The 19,977-nt window shown below is 38.8% G+C and overlaps 1 protein-coding gene across 2 annotated transcripts in view; it reads right to left on the minus strand.

The window, feature by feature from the left end:
• PTCHD4 (patched domain containing 4) overlaps positions 1-19,537 on the minus strand; it is a 206,177-nt gene extending 186,640 nt beyond the window's left edge. The window contains exons 1-2 of one of the 2 annotated variants that reach the window (XM_063724827.1): positions 19,244-19,537; positions 18,510-18,921 (exon numbers count right to left, since the gene is read on the minus strand). In XM_063724827.1, the coding sequence (XP_063580897.1) occupies positions 18,510-18,921; positions 19,244-19,248 (417 nt within the window). In that variant the 5' untranslated portion in view covers positions 19,249-19,537. Of the gene's footprint in view, positions 1-18,509; positions 18,936-19,243 lie in introns of those variants that run through there. The other variant, XM_054557615.2, reaches the window with a different exon arrangement.
• Positions 19,538-19,977: the final 440 nt, after the last annotated feature.

The raw sequence follows: 19,977 nt of genomic DNA on the forward strand, positions 1-19,977 counted from the left end.
TCTTTGCTGGTTGAGCTACTATTTCATGCTGCTTTGGTAACACACAATCTATTACTATCAGTAAGGACTCCATAAATGTTTATTCACCATATCTTCAAATATTTTGGGGACTCTCAGAGTAGTCATTATTAAATAAGATAAGAAAAACTTTGGCTACCGGTTTCCCCCAGTCAAAATTTGTGGCAGAAAGACCTCAGTGTAAAACTACATCAAATATGTTTCTGTTTACGTTGGCTTCTATTCTACAAAATCAAGTTGTGTTTTTCGATTTCTAGCCTGTTAATGAAAACTAGATATCAACATGACTTATTAAGAAAAGAAGAATTATGTAAGGTCATCCTACATTGTTAATAGAAAAAGGAATAATGGAATATCATAATAAAGAGAAATAGTTTTATAATAGAGAAGTGTCACGATATTAGTCAGGTTTATTAGGGCTTTAGATGAGTATTCCAAGAAAAGTGGCAGAAATTCAATCAATTAAATGATGTGCACATAAATTGAACTTAATAAAACTGACTAAATTGCTTCTGGAAAAAATGCTATAGGGAATATACTTTTATTAGTTCTAAGTGAGAATGAATTTGATGATACAGTAAATCCTTTTCCACTTTTAATCTTGAGTTTCCCATGAAAAATATCAAGAACAACTTTAGATATATTATGGACAACAAAACTAAAGACTGAGGGACCTATATGGCTGGTCAATGCTTTAGGAATGAGTAAGAATGTAGGTGCTACAGTAAGAATACCGGATCCATCCAATCTGAGTGGACTTTAACAAGTTACTTAACTATTTGTGCCTCAGTTTTCTCACTGTAAAAATGAGAATAATATAGTGCTCTAAGGGCTGTGACAACCAAATAAATTCATGCACATTATTTGGAGCAGGTCCTGTTCCAAATGACATGAAGCACTTGGTCTATTGAGCACACACCACCATTACATGGTGGAACTGCTCCCATAGATCCATACCAGATGAGACTTGACTTATCCCTGTCTTCAAAAAATTTAAAGAAAGAGACTTCCCAACCTGAAGTCTTATTGTGTCTGCATTAAAGGAAACAAAATACAGAGCCAAATAATTACTGAGATAACTAAAACAAAAGTGCTGTCATAGGACAGTCAGATAACAATATCTAGATTTTCTATTCATGATAATTGAATTAATTGGGCAGTTGTGTAATGCTGTACTTCACTTTGCTAGTACAAAATAATCCTTAAGAAAAAAGAGAAAAATGCACATTTTCATTTTATATTTCTTAACACAGAGACTTGGAGTCCTACAATTTGTAGATGAACATCAATTCTCAGGAACACACATCAAACAACCTTTCAATCAGTAAACTGCGAGATAACATTTGTTGATTATTTTTACCCATCCTGTTCCAGAAAGATTTAATGTGACCTTTTGTTAAAGGTAAGAAAAATTACTCCAACTTTGTTTAATGGGAATAAAAATGCTGATAAATCACCCAAATAGGCATGAAGTCAGAATGTTTATTAAATCAGGTATTACCCAAAACAAAAGTAGGAATTAAGTCTTTGTTTTTGGTCCTTATTAAAAATGCTCAACATCTTAACTATAGTTACTTCATAATTTTACCATCTTAGCTGTGGATGCTTCGGGATTTATAAAAGAAGTCATATATACTCTTCACTTTTGCTTGTTAAATAGTCCCACAGTTACCTTAACAGGTCTTACACACTAGGGAAAAAAGACCAAAGGGAGGATAATTTTTGGGGTCATGGAAAGTTCCACTATCCAACAATCTTCTGGCCAGGTCCTGTGGATGATTAATAACCCTCATGTTTTTCATCTTAATATTTCTTGGTTCATACCCATAAAATTTTCCTGCTTTGTATTCATTTTTTAATTCTATAGCATTATTGGGATTTTATGCTGACTTCATAACCTTCAGAGTAACTGATCATAGCAAAATAGTTCCCTGCTTGCAGAGAGCAGCTCTCCATTGACCTCAATTTTAATGAATAAATTTTGAAAAAGAAAACATTTATTACCAATTGAAATAAGCAGCTCTGAAAGATTTTCACCAACCATTAAAGCCCATTTTTTAGAATTATAGAGCTCTTGAGGAGGCTGAATCTGATGTAACAACAATTCTGAATTATTTAGAACTCTAGATCATTTTGGACTAACTTTTAAGATTCAAGTTACCCGACTGTGCTGCTGACTTCCTATTTAACTGTCTTCTTTCCTGACTAGATTGTAGGTTTCTGAAAAAGAAAGCCTGTGACTTATTTCTATAACCCCAGTGCCAAGCACAGTGTCTGAAACAATGTAAGCATAGAATACATCTCTATTGAGAATAGTATTCATTGAAATAAGACAAATACAGGGAGGAGAAAGTTGAGAAGACACCTGGATATCTTTATAAATAATACATCATATGCACTTAGGAGGTTCATCAATTTCTTGAACTTAAAAGTTTAATGTTTCAGGAGCTAAAACAAAAAGGGTAGGAGGTTGAGAATGAGATCTATGTGTGAGAGACTTTTAGTGACAGAGGTGAAGGCTAAGAAAATATAATTATCATTTCCAAGGTCACAGATAAAGAACAGTTTAAGAAAAAAAAATAGGAATGACTTTGGTTCTCCTTCTTCACTAGAAGAATAATAAATAGCAATCGCTTGTTTTAAAGAGAAATGAGAAAAAATTTTCTTCTGGAGAGACATTAAATAGTGAGTAAGTTACCAAGGAAATTTAGATACAACAGAGCTCCCTGAAGTGCGTAGATGAGATAACCCTCCACAATTTTTGGAGACGCATCTTGTGAAACTCTATGCACAAAATATGATGCTTATGTTAAACTCTTTGGAGGTGTGTTAGAGCAGTAAATAGAAGAGTAGTTAATATCCTATTTTATATGGCACTGCAAAATATAAGGCAGATACGGATTCAACTATGTAAATTGCTTTTGCCTTTCTGTCAAAGATAGAGTATTTAATATAAAGGTGATGATGGGGTACCAAATGTTTGGCTCTCCTTTTGTAATGTAAAGTTTCCAGTTATCAGTGGCCAGTGGTGTATACTACATCACTCATATTTACTGGGAAAACATTCTTTCACCTTATGTATCAAGTGATTTATAATTGCCGTTTAAAAATAATAAGAGAGGGAGTAAATGATTTGTGAACCCACTGGACTGCTAATGGAAAAGCTTTCTACTGACCCAAGAAGGGCACTTGGATGATTATGGCTTCGATGTAGCTGGAACTACTTTAAATATTCATTGCACTTTAATGAACATACTTTTCCTCTAATTAGATATTATGTTAATACTGTTTGAATATGAGTTGACTTGCCACACTGATCTGGGGAAGCCAGGATCCTTATATGAATGAATGAGAGATCTCAGGTTGGCTAAAACTAGTAAATACATCTAGAAGAAGAGTATAACATTTTGTTTACAGATGAAGAGACAGAAAACATGCAATTTGGCCGAAGAATGTCAGGTAAGTCTTGTTTAAGCTAAGACGGATTAAAATTCTTTAATATCATGCTTTTAATATTCAAAATGTGACAGCTAAAAAGTCAAAGTGTAATTCACCTTGTCGTTCATTAATATGACATATACTTATCTCTTACTATATGCTTAGCAAAAGTATAGGATAACAATGGATAACATTAATAAATTAGTTGCAAAGTCACAAACAAACACTGACCATCTCAGGATGCGTAGGAATTTAGTTTATCTTGATGGAAATCAGAGAGCTAATAACAATTTAATAAAAATCAAAAGTCTATATTAGGTTTTAATATTTTACTTCATTAAGCAATGAAAATTTATTACTTTTGACCCTATCATCAACATAATAAATATTTACCATGAGTCTACATATTTACTTTTTAAAATGAATGTCCTTGCATTAATGTGTTAAACGAGTGTGCCTTTTAAAGTGTCTAGGGACATATTTTCCCAATGATAAGCAATCTGGGACATCTTAGGAGCATAGCAATTGATTAAGACACCATATTTCTAGCCAATATTTATAGATTAGGGAAGTACAGGAAAGGATAAAGTTGTTCCCTTTAGCTACAGAGCTCCCATGGAGGCAACTTACCTGGCAGGAAAATGGTACCGTGGTACCTGGTGTCAGGGCAGATGTTCTCTCCTTTGAGATCCCAAACTTGGCCTGAAGCTGAGTTTCAGGGAAAGCAGCATGGGTCCTATTTTAAAGTGTTCCCTTATCCTCTCATCCTGTCCGCAAAAGAGCTAGGTAGGATAGGGGGATCTTTCTTCGGTTTCAGGTTCTTTAGTATTTCTCAATTTCGCTATCCACTGGAATCATTCAAGGATCTTGAAAAATACCAATGCTTGGGTTCTTTCCCCAGATATTTTGATTCAATTGATCTTAAGAGGGGCCCCAGACATTACGTAATTGAAAAGTTCCTGAAGTGTTTCTTTGAAGAATCATTGAACTATACCAAGTGAAAAGGAGTAAAAATTACTTTGTAATAGGATAAGCCACAAGGTACTCTTAGAAGCTTAATCTTGGATATGGTCCTTAACAAAGCAAGTTACAGCATGGTGGAGTTGGCCTATAAATAACTCAGGTCCTCCTAATTTCTATCCAAGGTTTTTCTTGAGACAACTGCTCCCCTGGAACTTGTTGACCTATATTTATATTTTGCTTTCTTAAGTTTACATGAAAGTTTAAACTTATGGAAGCATAAGTTTCATAAGTTTTTAAACTTATGGAAGCATAAGTTTCATAAGTTTTTAAACTTATGAAAGTAACATTCTAAATCATAAAAGAATTATTTTTCCCTACAGTTTCTATTAGCAAGTCAGAAGGTTTTACTTTCTTCCTTATGTCTGTTAAGGATTGTAAAATTCAGTCCCGAAACACTGCCCCAGAAGTATTCTAAAGATACCAATAAATGGTTAAGTAAATTACATCATAGCTACTTGAACTTTTGTGCAACCAGTAAAATGATTATAAATATGCTTATGATAAAACAATAAAAATAAATAGGATAAAAAATAACATGCACCCTATGATGACAACTGTGTATTTTATAGTTAAAGGCTGGAAATAATTTTTTTATAGAATTAGTGTGGGGATGGTAAGTGATTTATCACGTGGTTTCCTAATCTTCCAGTGATGGTAGGATTCTGAGTTTATATTAATAAAAACTAGCTATGATTTATTTTAAAGACTACCAAGTGCTAAAAGTTTTGAAAATCTGCAGGGTGGATACTAACAATACCATTTTTTGATCCCAGAAATGCTGAGGGACGAAGATGTTAAGTGTCACATCCAAAGTCATACAGCAAGTAAGTGGAGATATTTCATTCATAGATTTGTCTGTTTCCTATGTATTACCCACTTCATCATTATTTAAAAAATTTTAAAGACAGACTCGATCAATAACTGGCTACCCTATTAGTCCATCAAGAAACAGGATCCACCCAGTAAAAACATTTGTTGCTTTAGTCTAAGTGGGTCAGATTGTCAATGGATGCTTATAAGTTTATGGTAAAACAATAAAAATAAATAGGATAAAAAAGACATGCACCCTATGATGACAACTGTGTATTTTATAGTTAAAGATTGGAAATAAATTTCCAGTCAATGAATTCACAGGATATTGAGCTGAGAGGGAAAGATGGGGAGTGAGAAGCTCTTATCAAGTTAGCTATCAACTACCAAAATATTTTTCAATCAAGAGGAAGATGAGTAAGATAATATCAGTTTATAAACCACTTTTTAAGAGAAATTAACTCTAAAAATATAAATTTGAAGACTGCTTTGGAAGAGATACTCTAATAAGATGTGATTAGCTAATAAAAAAGTCTAAAGGTTCACAGCCTAGAAAGAATCCAATTCCTTAAAAACAATCCCCAAGGTGAAAATGATTGAAAGAATGAAATGAAAATAAGAGCCAAGCTGCTAATATCAGCTTTATGTGCTACTCCCTCAGAGAGGTATGCTCTATCTATAAAAGGGGGTCATTAAACTAGTTCAAACCCTGAGCTTCTCTCATTCCCCTGAGGCGTTCTTGCAGGGTGAGTATCTGTCTCCTGGGGCACTTACCGGCGCCCTACCCTCTCTGTCCTCATGCCCTGTTATGCAGGCTCTGCCTCACCTACCCAGGTCTTTGCCCTGTGGAGACTGTCCCCTACATTGAATTGTACAGAAAGACTCAGTTCCTGGGAAGGAAGAAATGACAAGCTAGGCTTTTCCCATGAGGGAAAGGTACTATGCAAGAGCCACATATGGAATATTAGGATGGTATCCAATGTTTCCCACTCTTAGTGGAAAAGTATGGTAAATGTTGAATTAAACAGATTCAGGCAACCAGAATCAGCACTAAATGAGAATTCCCTTCCTAAACAAATACATTTACATTTACTTCATTTCATCCGTCATTTACTGAAGGCTTTCTTATATGCAAAACTGTTTTTAAATTATGTGGAGAAGGCTATAAATGTAAACGAGATACAATACATATCCTCAAAAGCTTTATAAAAGGCTACTTTCAAAAGCTTCATAATTTTGAAGGAAAATAAGAAAGGTTCTAAATAACACATATACTTATTAGTGCTATAGTACAAATGTTAACAGCATGCTTCACCTTTGTTTTTAATGAAATTTTTCATACGTAGAAAGGGTAACCTATACCGTATAGGGGTTCAGGTTTTAGCCTGTTAATATTTTCAGTCTGTAACTTTTCACTAATATGTGCCTGTCATTTATTTCCAGTAATCAGATTTTTCTGATGTATATATAGTTTCTATCTTCTCATGGTTAAATATAAAACAAAAGACATTTGGATTCAATGAAATCTTAATTGAATGTAGTTTCTTGGATATATTAAAACAATAAATGTAACTTGGGTTTCTTAAGGCCAGAGTATACAAAAGAGGTCGTATTAAGAGTAACTTAAATTTCACTTGCTGGCATTCCCACTTGAATATGATGGAAGCTCTGGCCCTTGCAAACCTTCACCTATGCATTTCTAGGGGTCCTTAGAATATAGAATATGTTTCAGTAGTCTCCACTAGGCCTTTCATGGTCTTCCTCTTTAACCTTCCGGCTGATGATCACTGCTGTGAGTTAGAACTGCAAGTACTGGTGACCATGTGACACTGAAGTCTGTGCTGAAGTCTCCAGATGTGATTCTGCAAGCTCTCATGGTGCCATATTTGTCAGATCAAATATAGCATACCTAGTTAAATCTGAATTTCAGATAAGTAAAGAATGCAATATTTATTACATACTTATACCAAAAAGTTATTCTTTAAAACAAAATCTGAAATTTAAATTTAACTGGGTGTCCTGTATTTTTACTTGCTATATTTGGCAACCCATCAGGTGCCCAAGCATATGCTCTCTGCAACCTTTCCTTAGCTGAAGCCACATGGGTGCTGTGTACAGGTGGGTAAAAAGTCTCTCCCTCCCTCTTCTGGCGGCGCTTTTTTTTTTTTTTTTTTTCTGAGCCCAAAGCTGTTGCTTGTGCCTCGTGTATCTCAGGACACTCATGAAAATGGCTTTCAATGTATTTCTGTAGCCAGGACTTGGACAAATCATAGGATATCAGACTGACTGGAATGGGCTTTGGTTTGATTCCTTTACAAGTTCCTTCAAGGACTTGCCCTGCAGACTTCCTTGCTGGTTATATCCTCCCAGGCAAATTAATTTATGCTAAGAAAGCTAAATGCCCTATTAGTTCATTAGGCACATGTGCATACTTTAGTAGAGATTCACTGTATATTTATAATACAAGTTAGATGGAGACTAACGGAACTACCTGCCTCTAAAGTAAATGAAAATGCTTTCTACTTCTGGAAGTACTTAGAGAAGCTCCATGGAAAAAGTGGCTTTAAGGCCTCAGCTTTTAAGAGATATGTATGATTTTGACTGTGCAATAAATTCCAAGCAAAAGGAACAGTATGAATGATGATAAGAAACCAGGAAATTTCAGGATGTGATTGTTTCTGTTTGTTGCAGCATTTGATGTAATGATAACTGAAACTACAAGGGAACTTGGAGGCTGAGCTAAGGGAAGTTCTCAATGGCCATGGTCAGGAGTTCGTAGTTTTTTCTTCCAGAAATGGGAAGTGCTTGTAAGAGCTGGTTAAGGAAGAGAATAATCAAGAGATTCATATGATCTTGTAACATAGACCAGGTTTAAGCCTGATAAATTATAGTGAGAAAGATTAGATTGTCACTTAAATAGAATAGATAAATGACAGTGAAGGCCTCAGGTAGAGACAGCCAAGAATGAAAATGAAAATATGTTTGAAAAAAAGACTTTGGTTCTGAGCATTGGTAATCTGTTATAGTCACCAGAGGTGCCTTTAAAAGTCACAGTGCCTGGGCCATCTCCAGGATAATTAAATCTGAATATCTCTAGACGGGACCCATGAAATCAGCATTTTGAAAGCTCCACTAATGATTTCTACACTCAGCCAAGACTGAGCACCCTTTAACTGGAATCAGAGTCACCTGCAGGGCTTGTTGAGCGCTAGCCCCAGTGTTTCAGCAGATCCCGAATTAGGTCTGAGAATTTGCATTTCTAACAAGTTCCCAGGTGATGTCAATGCTGCTGGTCCAAGGACTACACTTTGAGAACTACTGCTGTAGAATGATTATGGTCCAATGATTAATTAGATATTACTGTTCATATGTTTTGACTGAGTGGGGGAAACTTAGTTATAGATGACCGAGACACTGAGTCTGAGTTAATGGTAGCATAGAGATGCCGTTGAAAGAGTTACAGACGTGGAAGAAAATAGCAGATGCTTGGCTTGAATGAGAATATTAAGAGAATGTATTCTGAGAAAAAAATTTATTAAAAAATATGCCTATGGGAATAGAAAAGAAAGCAAGCCAGTAAATGGTAGAGAACCATCAGAGAAATAGAAGAACCATAATATCACAAAACCAAGAGGGAAGAAAGTGGTCAAGGCTAGCTCTATTGGGAATATCATAAAAATACAATCTTGAAAATACTTTCAGACCCAGCGCACACTGAGACAAGGGTCCAAGAGATCTTCCTTTGCTACTTTTTACTGTCCTTAGCAAAGAGAGGTCACATTCTGAATGATGACCTGCAGGCAGCTCCAGTTCTTCAGTGCAAAAGGCAGAAGGGTCTATGTCCATCTTATTACACTTACTAAGGAATTAATGAGGACTACCAAAAATAGGAGAGATTTTTAGCTTTGAAGGTTGAAACAAAAATGATTTTTCAATCTAATCATGAATTCAAAAGAAGGTAATTCCCTGCCTTCTGGATAAGAGCAGAAGGTCAATGCTGAAGGTCAACGCTCAAGAACTTAACCCACTAGCATTTGTTAAGAATGTATAATGAACCAGGTGCTGTTCTAAGCACCTTATAATCTTCCTACTCAGAGTGTGGATCATGTACCAGCACCATCAGTGTCACTCGGCAGCTTGCTTGAAATGCAGACTCTCACCCCACTCCAGACCTACTGAAGAAGAATCTGCATTTTTAACAAGATTCTTAGATGATTATTAAAGTATGAGAAGCACTGCCTAAGGTCTTATGAGCTATTTAATACACTCAATACTGTGCGGTAAGGGCTATTATAAGGGAAGTGTTACAAAGAAGTTAAAAAATGGGCAGGGCGGGGTGGCTCATGCCTGTAATCTCAGCACTTTGGGAGGCGGAAGTGGGCGGATCACAAAGTCAAGAAATACACACCATCCTGGGCAACATGGCGAAACCCCGTCTCTACTAAAAATACAAAAATTAGCTGGGTTTGGTGGTGGGTGCCTGCCGTCACAGCTACTCGGGAGGCTGAGGCAGGAGAATCGCTTGAACACGGGAGGCAGAGGTTGCAGTGAGCCGAGATCACGCCACTGCACTCAGCCTGGGCAACAGAGTGAGACTGTCTCAAACAAACAAACAAACAAACAAACAAAAAAGTACCTACAGTCATAGAGTTAATGGGAGTAGAGCTGAGATGTAACACAATCTGAATGTACAAACCCTGACCTATGCTGACTCTCAAGAAATTCATTACATGACCCTCAGCACTCACCACCATCACTCTTTAACCTCTATCCACAGTGTCTTTCCTTCAGTGCTTCTAGGGCACCACGTCCTCTCCATCATATTCTTTATTGTCTCTACCATTAACCCACCCCTGTGTGTTAACTACCTCTCACCCATCAGATCTCTGCTCACAGTCACTTTCTCAAGAAAACTGTTTTTTAACCCCAAAACTTGGTATTCTATTCTCACAGCATCGTGTATTTTTCACCCATGATAATTTGTAATTATGAATTTATCTGTGTGATTGTGTGTGTGTGTGCTTTCTTTAACAAGACTCAAGCTCCCGGAGGGCAAGGACCACATCTGTTTTGTTTCTCACAGAATCTCCAGTGGCCAACACATTGCATGAGACTTAGCAGACACAATAGTTTCCTAAATGAATGCGTATGTGAATGGCCTTTGAATCTTACCCACACGATGTCTGTCTTACCCACGTTAGTATGGCCTGCACTGACAATCAGAACTGAACACGCTCACTCTCCATGACATTAAAGGACCTGGTGAGGTAAGAGAATGGAGCTCAAATTTAAAGGGAAGAGTAAACTTTGAGGCTGAACCCTTAACATCCAAACAAACTTCCATCTGTCATGAACACCTGACCTTCTTTCATAACCTCCTGAAGCTATGAGAACCCTTTATATACCTTTTTAGCTTTCTAGAACCCAGAACCTATGCTCTGTCTTCGGTCTTTTTGCTTTGTTGTTTTGAGACAGGGTTTCCTTCTTTCGCCCAGGCTGTACAGTGATGCAATCTTGACTCACTGCAACCTCAGCCTGCCAGGCTCAAGGCATCCTCCTACCTCTGCCTCTCAAGTAGCTGTGACCACAGGTGTGTACCACCACACCTGGCTAATTTCTGTATTTTTTCATAGAGATGGGGTTTCGCCATGCTGCCCAGGCTGGTCTTGAACTCCTGGGCTCAAACGATCCACCCACTTCAGCCTCCCGAAGTGTTGGGATTGCAGATGTGAGCCACCGTGCCTGACCTGCCTTCAGCCTTTGAAATGGCAAAGTCAGAAGATCCCAGGTGAGGCCTCTCCATGTTGGGAGGGGAGCTCCAGAACAGAAACATTGACTGTTCCAACACAAATCCTGTAACTAAACACAATCTGTTCATTTTTGAATGCTGTTCATCAGGCACCTTTCAGAGGCCCTGAATTCATTTCAATGATAGAAAATGAGACTTGATTTCAGTGAGAAGCTCTTCCACAATAATCCTGTCTGAAAAAAGCATAGATTACAATGCCACTTTAAAGGTACACTCTTCTGTAATTCTGTGTTTCATTTTCCTCCAAATAGTTTTACTCCCATGTATGTTTCCCATATCTTGCGTTCTCATATAATATTAACATAATTGGAGTAACTAAGGTTTAATGCTGCCACTATTGTGAAATAACTGCAAAGGGACTTGAGAAAAATGCTGCTGATTTTTTTTTCTTAAAGAGATGGTTAGATTTAATTTCAACAGTTTTAGAAAATATTGAACGACTGTAATCAGCTTAAAGCTTAAACAGGTGACAGGCTCAACTGTAGATGATAGGGATGAGGGTTTTTCGGTGTAGAACAGCCTTTTGATAATTCTCCAGATACCTCTTTGGTGTTTCCATGATAACACCATGATAAACGATATGTTGAGAGGCTCAATTACCATATTTTCTTACAGCATATTCAGTCTCAACAATATATGAGTCTTCCAAATCACATCATGAATTAGGAGTGCTGAGGTCAACCTTGAGTTTTAGATCTGAGCGTCTCTAACCCAAAGGGGCATATTAATCATCTGGGCAGCTTGTTGAAATGCAGATTCTGATCAGTAGGTCTTTTGTAAGACCTGGGGAGTTTTAATTTCAAAGAAGCTCCCAGGTGGTGCTCATGCTGCTGGTCTATACAAAACACTTTGAGGAGCAAGGTCTTAGAAAACAAACTGAAATTAATTATGTGGCTTACAATGCAATTTGGCATGCTTTTAAGTCAGAACCATTGCCTAAATATTTCTGCGTGCCAGGGCTGTTATAAATGTACCCTTGTCCACCAGCACACTGGCAGAAACACTCTAGAGAAATGAGTCATTCCATGATTCCACCCTGGGGAGGAGACTTGAGTGATTTGTTTAACTAAGTTAGGGAAGAAATAGATCTGCTGTCCAATCAAAAGGTGTCTTGGGCAAATCTAGGAGGTTGGAATTTTCAGATTTCTTCTTTAAAAATATTTATATTGAGCCTATGTCTGGATGTATCTGAAACAGGTCTGGACAAAAGCTGGTCAATTCTAGAACAGAATTAAAAGCAATGTGGTCAAATCACGGTGTAATCACTAATGGGTTAAAATGCAAAATATTCTCCATACGCAATATATTTTGAAAAATGCAACATAAAGATTGCTTCACTTATAATATAGAATTATTTAAAGTAGAAAAGATTAAGAAAATAAAAATGGTTAGAGTGCATTATTGCTTATGGTGTCAGGACACAGAAAGAAGTATGGTATTTTTGGCAGGGTGGGGATGATCTTGGTCTCCTTATACACTTCCATCATGATGTGTATGTCTCTTTGACTTCTACTCTCCACCCCCACCCCAAGTCCTTGGTGGTCCTGAACCACTAAAGGAAACTATCATCAGATAAGCTGAAGATAAGGAAATGGGAAGAAGAATGGAGAGAAGGCTTTTCTATCCTCCCTACATTTTTTTTTAACCCTCTCTTAACCCTTGACTTAGGAAAATAAAAGGAAGCTTAAAAAAGTACTTTTGAAAAATTTAAAACCAGATTTAAATCTGGTTTTAAGGCCTTGCTGAAACCGAGGAGCAGAAACTAGGCCCCAGTGCCAAGCAATTCTTTATCCCACTTTGGGTGCTCAGAAAAATTTAATAAAAGAACTTATCCCAATAGGATGGCCAGGAAAAATATGTACAATAATTCAGTTGGGTGCTATGATAAAAGTCTTTCAGTGGCATCATTCAAATGGAAGCAAGCACATCTACTTTACTCCAGAAGAAAAACATACTAGAATATATCCCCAAATCCACTATAATGATAATTATCTACTATGTGGTAGAATGGTACCTAAGAATCATAGAATTTGATTGGCTGACAAAAATCCTGACAATCCCTGGCCTGACTCTATCATTTTACAGAGAAAGAAGCCGACACCTACATTGGTGATGAGACTTGCCTAATGTCACACAATTGATCCTTAAAGAACTGAGAGTTCTAACCAGTACAGAAACCTAAGTCTCATAGAACTCAGGTCTCCTGAATATTTCTCAATTTAGAGCATATTGTGCTATACCATCAATTTTTTTTCAGGCCATTTGAAGCCAGGAATACTCAAGCTTCTTTGGCACATAAGCCACTGCCTCAAAACTTTGGGCCAGGTTACAGGAATCTACTTTTAGCTGATCCTGGAGCCTTAACTTGGTTTGTTCTGACTTGACAGGAAATGATATTAAAGGTGAAATCATGTGCCAATGAAGAATTTGCTAAACTCTCCACAGTAAGGGGATAGTAAGAATTTGCCCAAACTAGAAGCTTCACTCTGTGTCACCTTCCTATGAGCCAGTCACTCTGAGCAAGTAAGGGAAATATTGTGAAACATTAGTAGTGGTATTTTATCATGGATTTCAGATGTCAGGAATTAGAGCCCTACTTCTTTCTTAGTATAAAGGGCTGTCATTACAGAGAATGATGGAGGATGCCATGGGATCTAATATAGTATTGTGGTTAAGAATATGAGCTTCAGTACCAGACAGAACTAGATTTAAATCCAAGCTCCAGCAAGTACTAGCTTGGGGACTTCAAGGAATTCAACGTCCTGGTCTTCAGTTTTCTTTCTCATAAAAATGGGAATAGAAATAATCCCCCTGACTTAAAAACTTGTAAAGATTAAATAGCCTGTGTGTTGAAAACACCTAGCACCATGTAGGATACAAACTGAACATTCAGTAAGGTAGTGATGTTTTACTCAGTCAGAAAGGTAAGCATAATCAAAATATCAGAGAAGATCCTGACATGTATATCTTACATGGTTTTAGAATTAGAGAAAGAAGTCCATGGCATAACTTTGCTTGAAAATTTCCCCAAGTAATGCTGGTCCTCACTTTTCATGTTGGCTTCAGTTACTGTTCCATTGAGATTGGAGCCAAATAATTAACGGCAACATCTTCCAAACCTGGAGCATGCACCCAAAATGTACCCAAAGAAACACTGTCTTCTGTTAAGAAGCAGGAAAATCTATCTTTGCTCTTATTTCAAATGTGGTACATTGAAGTACATACTGATTTCACTTTAACATCTGTTCAGAAGTATGGTTATTAATGGAATATAATGGGAATGGCAGGATTCAGGGAAATGGATTTGCTTTATTTCTCTATCACTGTTGGCCAGGATGTTGGGATATAGACTTGGAATCAAACCCATATAGAAGACCACATTTGTCTGCTTAAATCTTTACCTATGTCTTTACTGCGGCTAAAATAAAGAACTGGGGACATATGAGAATTGTTGCTTTCATGAAACTAGCCAGGTGGAAAAGTGAGGTTATGATGGCCTACCTAAAAACAGGGAAATATTACCTGTAAACACCTGACCTCCTTGAATGATAATGAAAACATTTCTTAGAGTCCAGAACAGTCCTTGCTTAAAGATTCTGAATGCCTATCTCACTTTAATCAAGAGGTAGACTTCAACAACATGTTAAGTATTTTACTTAAAAATTCAGTCTGCCCATTTCTATTACTGTATACAATAGTATGACGTGTATATTTTAATAGGTGAAAAAAATAGCCCCTAAATATTTGAGTCAAAAGTACTTTAAAGACAGCTGGAGAATACAAAGAATATCTTTAAAATAAAAGCAAGCCACAAAAGTTTAAAAAGTGATGATAATTTTGTGATACAGCAGTATAGGTGTGCAAATTAATCAATAAATTATCCAATGACTATTTGTTGTGAATACTATCTACATAGAACTAGATTAGGTTGGGGTGGGGAAAGTGAATAGTACAGAAAGGATATACGCTATGATTCATGTGCCTAGTGAGGGATATAAAAGAAAGATTATAATGAAGGGAATAATTGCAGAGGTCATGTCATATAGACGTAGGGATTTCAGATTTTGGCATATTTTCTACACAGCTTTTGAAATTGTGTATATGTACCATTTCTTCTGTGGTATTCTAAGTTGATGGCTACTTTTTTCATACCAGCTTTACCTAAGCCTCTATTTGGAATTCCATAGAAGGCACCTTTCTGTGTTCCTGCTTGTCTGGATCACCTTGTCAACATAATCATGTTTATCAGAAGTTCTAAACCTTTCTGTGTCCGGGACCCCCTGGGTGTCTTAATAGTATTTGGAAGATGACCTTCTGTTGTCATAACAAAGGTTTCTGACCACTTCTGTCAATCAGTGTTTACACATCTTCAGCCTGTCCCTAAGCACTGACCTGCTTCTTTAATGTCAAGAAATTGCCAATTCATAATCATGTTATGCAGCCACCGCTATTTATTCTGCAATTTCCTAATTTTCTGCCTACCAATAGCATTTTCCAGTACTAAAATTTTCCATATTGGTCAGAGTTGGGAAGAGTGGTGACCCAGTAGAACAGGAGAAAGCCAAATGAATTTGAGGGCTAAAATATATACATATAAAAATTTTCCTCAAATCTTGTACACCAGGAGTTCTTACACGTTAGTGTGTATCAGCATCTTAGAGGCATACTTTGAGAGCCCTTGAAACACAGGAACCAAAATCATTTTTAAATAACATGTGATTAAAACAAAAGGCCATCTCATTTTGCTCTCCGCCGGGGAGTTCTGATCCTGGGAGCCCCTGGAGAGCCTTTGACAAGATTCTAGGCATCCATGGTACTCTTAAGATTATATTTTAAATATTACATTTTGTATTGCATGAGACTGTGTCTGAACACTTGAGAGGGCCCATTGCTCTCAGAAAATCTCAAAAGTCCAATTTACCCAAACATAGTTTAAAGACTCCCACTGATGCCATGCAGAGAGAGTTAAGACAACACATTTGAGGAAACATTGATAGATACTAGAATATTGCAGAATAAGAACTTTAGCTAATGTGTAACACTTCTGTTTTTCTTATGCTATTATGATATTAACCTTTGTAATTAATGATACCCTTCTTTTGTGATTACCCTCTGACTCCTACTAAAATGTATATCAACCACCAAATAGCATAAAGTTTCCATGAAGCACCTGTTATAGGCCTAGCATGGTGTTGGATCAATGGTGCACTCAAAGATTACAGAGTTCCTGCTTGCAGGTTACTTGGTTACTCTGGGTGAGGACACTGACATCTACATTTTTTTTTTGAGACGGTACCCCTCTGTCACCCAGACTACTACTGTTAAGCCTCACAAGAGTGAGAACTTTGCTTTTCTTGCCCCAAACTCTGTCTCACATGCTTAGGAGAGCATTTAGTAAATCATAAGAGCACAACCAATGATTATTAAATGAGTAAATTGAATACCTCAGGGATTTTATACTGTAAATAGCATAATGATATTACCAGATAAACAAAATCTCCTCAGTGGCTGATTGAACAAAACATTTATACCTGGAGGATACTGTGAATACAAGCACTAGAGGACCCAACCAATAATGCATACTAATGAACTGCAAAGTTGACTCCATAGGAAAAACCAACTGAAATTTAAATATGACAAAATTTCAAATCTTTCTTTACTCCAGGTGTTTGGTATAGGAAAGAACTCAATTAATAGGGTATAGGTTAGGAAGATTACCTCTCCATCACATCCTTTTCTTTAGCAAGCAATAATGTTGATGGCAAAGGATTTGGGAAATGAAAAGCATGCTGCCTAACCACACATCCAACATGCTCCCATCAATAAGTTTGAAGCAGGCAAACCCTAACCTAGATTTAAAGCTGATAAATCATCTGTTTCGTTTCACTAAACATCAAGGGGCTGCTCAGCTTTGTAAAGCTGAAACCCTTGTCAGCCTCTGGATCCATTTAAATGAGGACACCACGTTAAGAAAAAAAAAAAAAAAAAGCAGGTTATAAGGTTTCCCTGAGGAATCTCTAGTTTCTAAGTGCATTAAATCCTCCTTCAATTTAGGAAAAAGATTTTTTTTCTCTCAAAACTCTTGAAAAAGGTTTTTTTTTTTTTTAATGTATAGATGCTGACTATATCAAATTAGTGATTTCCAATATTAGGCCATTCATTTATTGAAATTGGGGTCCTTTCTATTCCACTATCTTCACAGATGCACACACATATCTTCACATACATTAAAAAAAAAATTCTTCTTCTTGGGAAACGCCTGTCTTGGGAGTTCTTGGCTGTGCAGCTTCTGGGCATGCACAGGGTCAAGCAGACAAATGGTGCAGTGACTCTTTTGGAAGTCACATTTGTCCCTGAAACTTCAGTCACCTGGAGACTGCATGCCTCATTGCCGGCAGCAGCTCAATCTTGACAGTGTAGAATGAGTTTAGAAATCTCATTTGAGCGACAAAATTTAAATTGAGAGTCTAAACAGCACAATATATTTAGTGCCGAAATGACCGTTCTTTGTAAATTTTGCTGACTGTGATTTTTTTTCTTTCCTTTTGTTATAAGGCTGTTGTAATAATCTTGCTCTCATCTGGAATTTTTTATGGGAAAGGAAGATCACTGGACTCAGTTATTTAGTACATCAGTTAGGTGCACATTCCTATTTTTATACACAGAAAATTCCTGCTTCGTTTGCTATGCAAACACACATACACATCATTCCTGGAATCCCTACTACATTCATAACTCACTGCTTTCAGACACACACTCACACGGCACCAAAACACAAACTCCCCACATGTTAACAATCAAGCCAGGCTGAAGATGTAAATAGGTGGATATGACACCAGGTGGATGTGTAATCAGTAATAAGAAATACATTGAGCCCCATAATGAAAAGAAATCCCACAAATTGTTGAGGATTCCCCCTCCCCCTTCCATTCACTGATTTATTAACCCTGAACAAAGATGTAATTGCAGGGTCTCAGAAATAACTTTTGTTTTCATTTTTCTTTTTTTTATTTTTATTTTTGGCATTTGTTTTGTTTGGCCTTGAATTTCTTAATATCTAGTCATACCATTCATTGCCTGTTTTCTTCACTCAGTTGCCCATCTTTTCCCCCCAGAAATGAAAGAAGCATTAGCTTCTGAGTCTTAAGGATGAGACCTCTGCATTTTCTTTGCTTGTTTAGGGCAAGAAATGAAGTGCTGCCTCTTTAATTGGCAGAAGCATGCAGAAGGAGCATACCTTTAATTTAGTGTTGGGATACCTCACTTGCACCCTGGCTGTTGTCTTATTGGAGACGGCAGCCTGCCTGAGATCCTCTAGCACTGAAATAATATCATCCAGCACGCATTTCTTATCCTGATTTCTCAACACACACAGATGGGAAAAAGTATAATTATAGCCCTTGTGGTTCACCTTCATTTCCAGCACGGCTCGGTGGGTCTGCAGGATCCCCTCAGCCTGGAGCAAAATATTGTCCCCGGTTGGGGAGAGGAGGATCACCCTCCCATACCTCCCAGGGGTGTGTAAGTCCGAATAGAGCTGGCTTTTGGACTGGTCCAGGGGGAAAAGGCTGCTGGCCAGGCTGCGCTCGATCTTGGCCAGGCTGTGGCTGGGAGCGACCAGGCGCTCCAGGTCGCCCTCGGGCTGGAAGCGGTTGAGCGCGCTGAGGCCGAAGGTGATTGTCAGGACTGCGGGCACGGTGAGGAAAAAGACCGGGTGCCGGCTCACGCACAAACCCAGCCTGTGGCAGAACGACTGGAGCCCTCTGCGAAGCACCTGCCGCAGCATCCTCCACCAGATCCAGCTCGCAGGCGCTCCCGGCCGTCTTAAAAAGCACATGTGACATGTGTAAGCGCCGGGCTACCCCGTTATCCCCCATCCCACCCCCTGGGGCCAGTCCCCGCTCCCCACCGCTGCCGCCTCCCCACCCACTCCGCGCTCACCCCACAACCACTCCGCCTGGTCTTTCCCCGGCCCCACCTCCATGCGCTCCTACTACTCTTTCAAACACTGCAGCAAGTTGCAGCAAGGCGGGCAAATACCGACAGCGCGCGTGGGGGCGGGCGGCGGGCGCTGCGGGGGCGCCGCGGGGCCCACCCCCTCCCCGGCCTCCCCGCGCCCTCGCCGCCTCCCGCGCTGGCTCTCACCGCATGAGCAGCGTTTCCCTCGGTCTAGCCCTTCATCTCGGTGCTGCAGTCCCCTGGCCTCCCTCGCTGGAGGTGGTTCCGTGTGGAGCGTCCCACAGATGTGGATTTCCTCTCTGTCTTGGTGGGGTTCGGTGCCTAACTGGAACCATGTGCCTCGGTGTTGTAAGAAGCAGACATGTGCCCCATAAAGCGGAGGGGGGGTGCTGAGGGGGAAATAGGAGGGAGAAGGGCGGGAGCACGTTGGGGGTGGGGGACAGATAAGCTTTTTTTCTTCTTTTGAGATGCTGACAGTTATTTTTAGAGTTTTGTGTTCCCTCTTCCCTCCCCGCTGGAGTGAATGGAAGAGGAAATAAATGGTGAAAGTGCTGCTGGCCCATTGGAGCAGGGGCAATTAGAGCCCAAGGAGTGGGGCGTGGAGGGAGACAGCTCCAGGGCTCCAGGAGGCAGCCTTCTCGCCCCTCCAGTTTCCCTGTGCCCTCGAATTCTGCTTTTCAGCGAAGAAAAGGAGCAGAGAGGATGATGCTGCATTTTTAACACACCACACAGCATGCAAGGGATTTCCTCGCAACACCTTCGTCGCTGTGATTCCACAGACCAGTCCGCTGCAGCTGAGGGCTGCGGAGACTCCATCTATCCCTGGTGCGTTTGGGACTGTCTGGATAGCTTCCTTCCTCTGATGGCTGGAGAGGAGGCATTTGCCAATAGCAGTAGCCTGTGTGCGTGTGCGTGTGCGT

This window comes from Pongo abelii, chromosome 5 (genome assembly GCF_028885655.2).
Source record: "Pongo abelii isolate AG06213 chromosome 5, NHGRI_mPonAbe1-v2.0_pri, whole genome shotgun sequence".
In the NCBI taxonomy this organism is placed as follows: Eukaryota; Metazoa; Chordata; class Mammalia; order Primates; family Hominidae; genus Pongo; species Pongo abelii.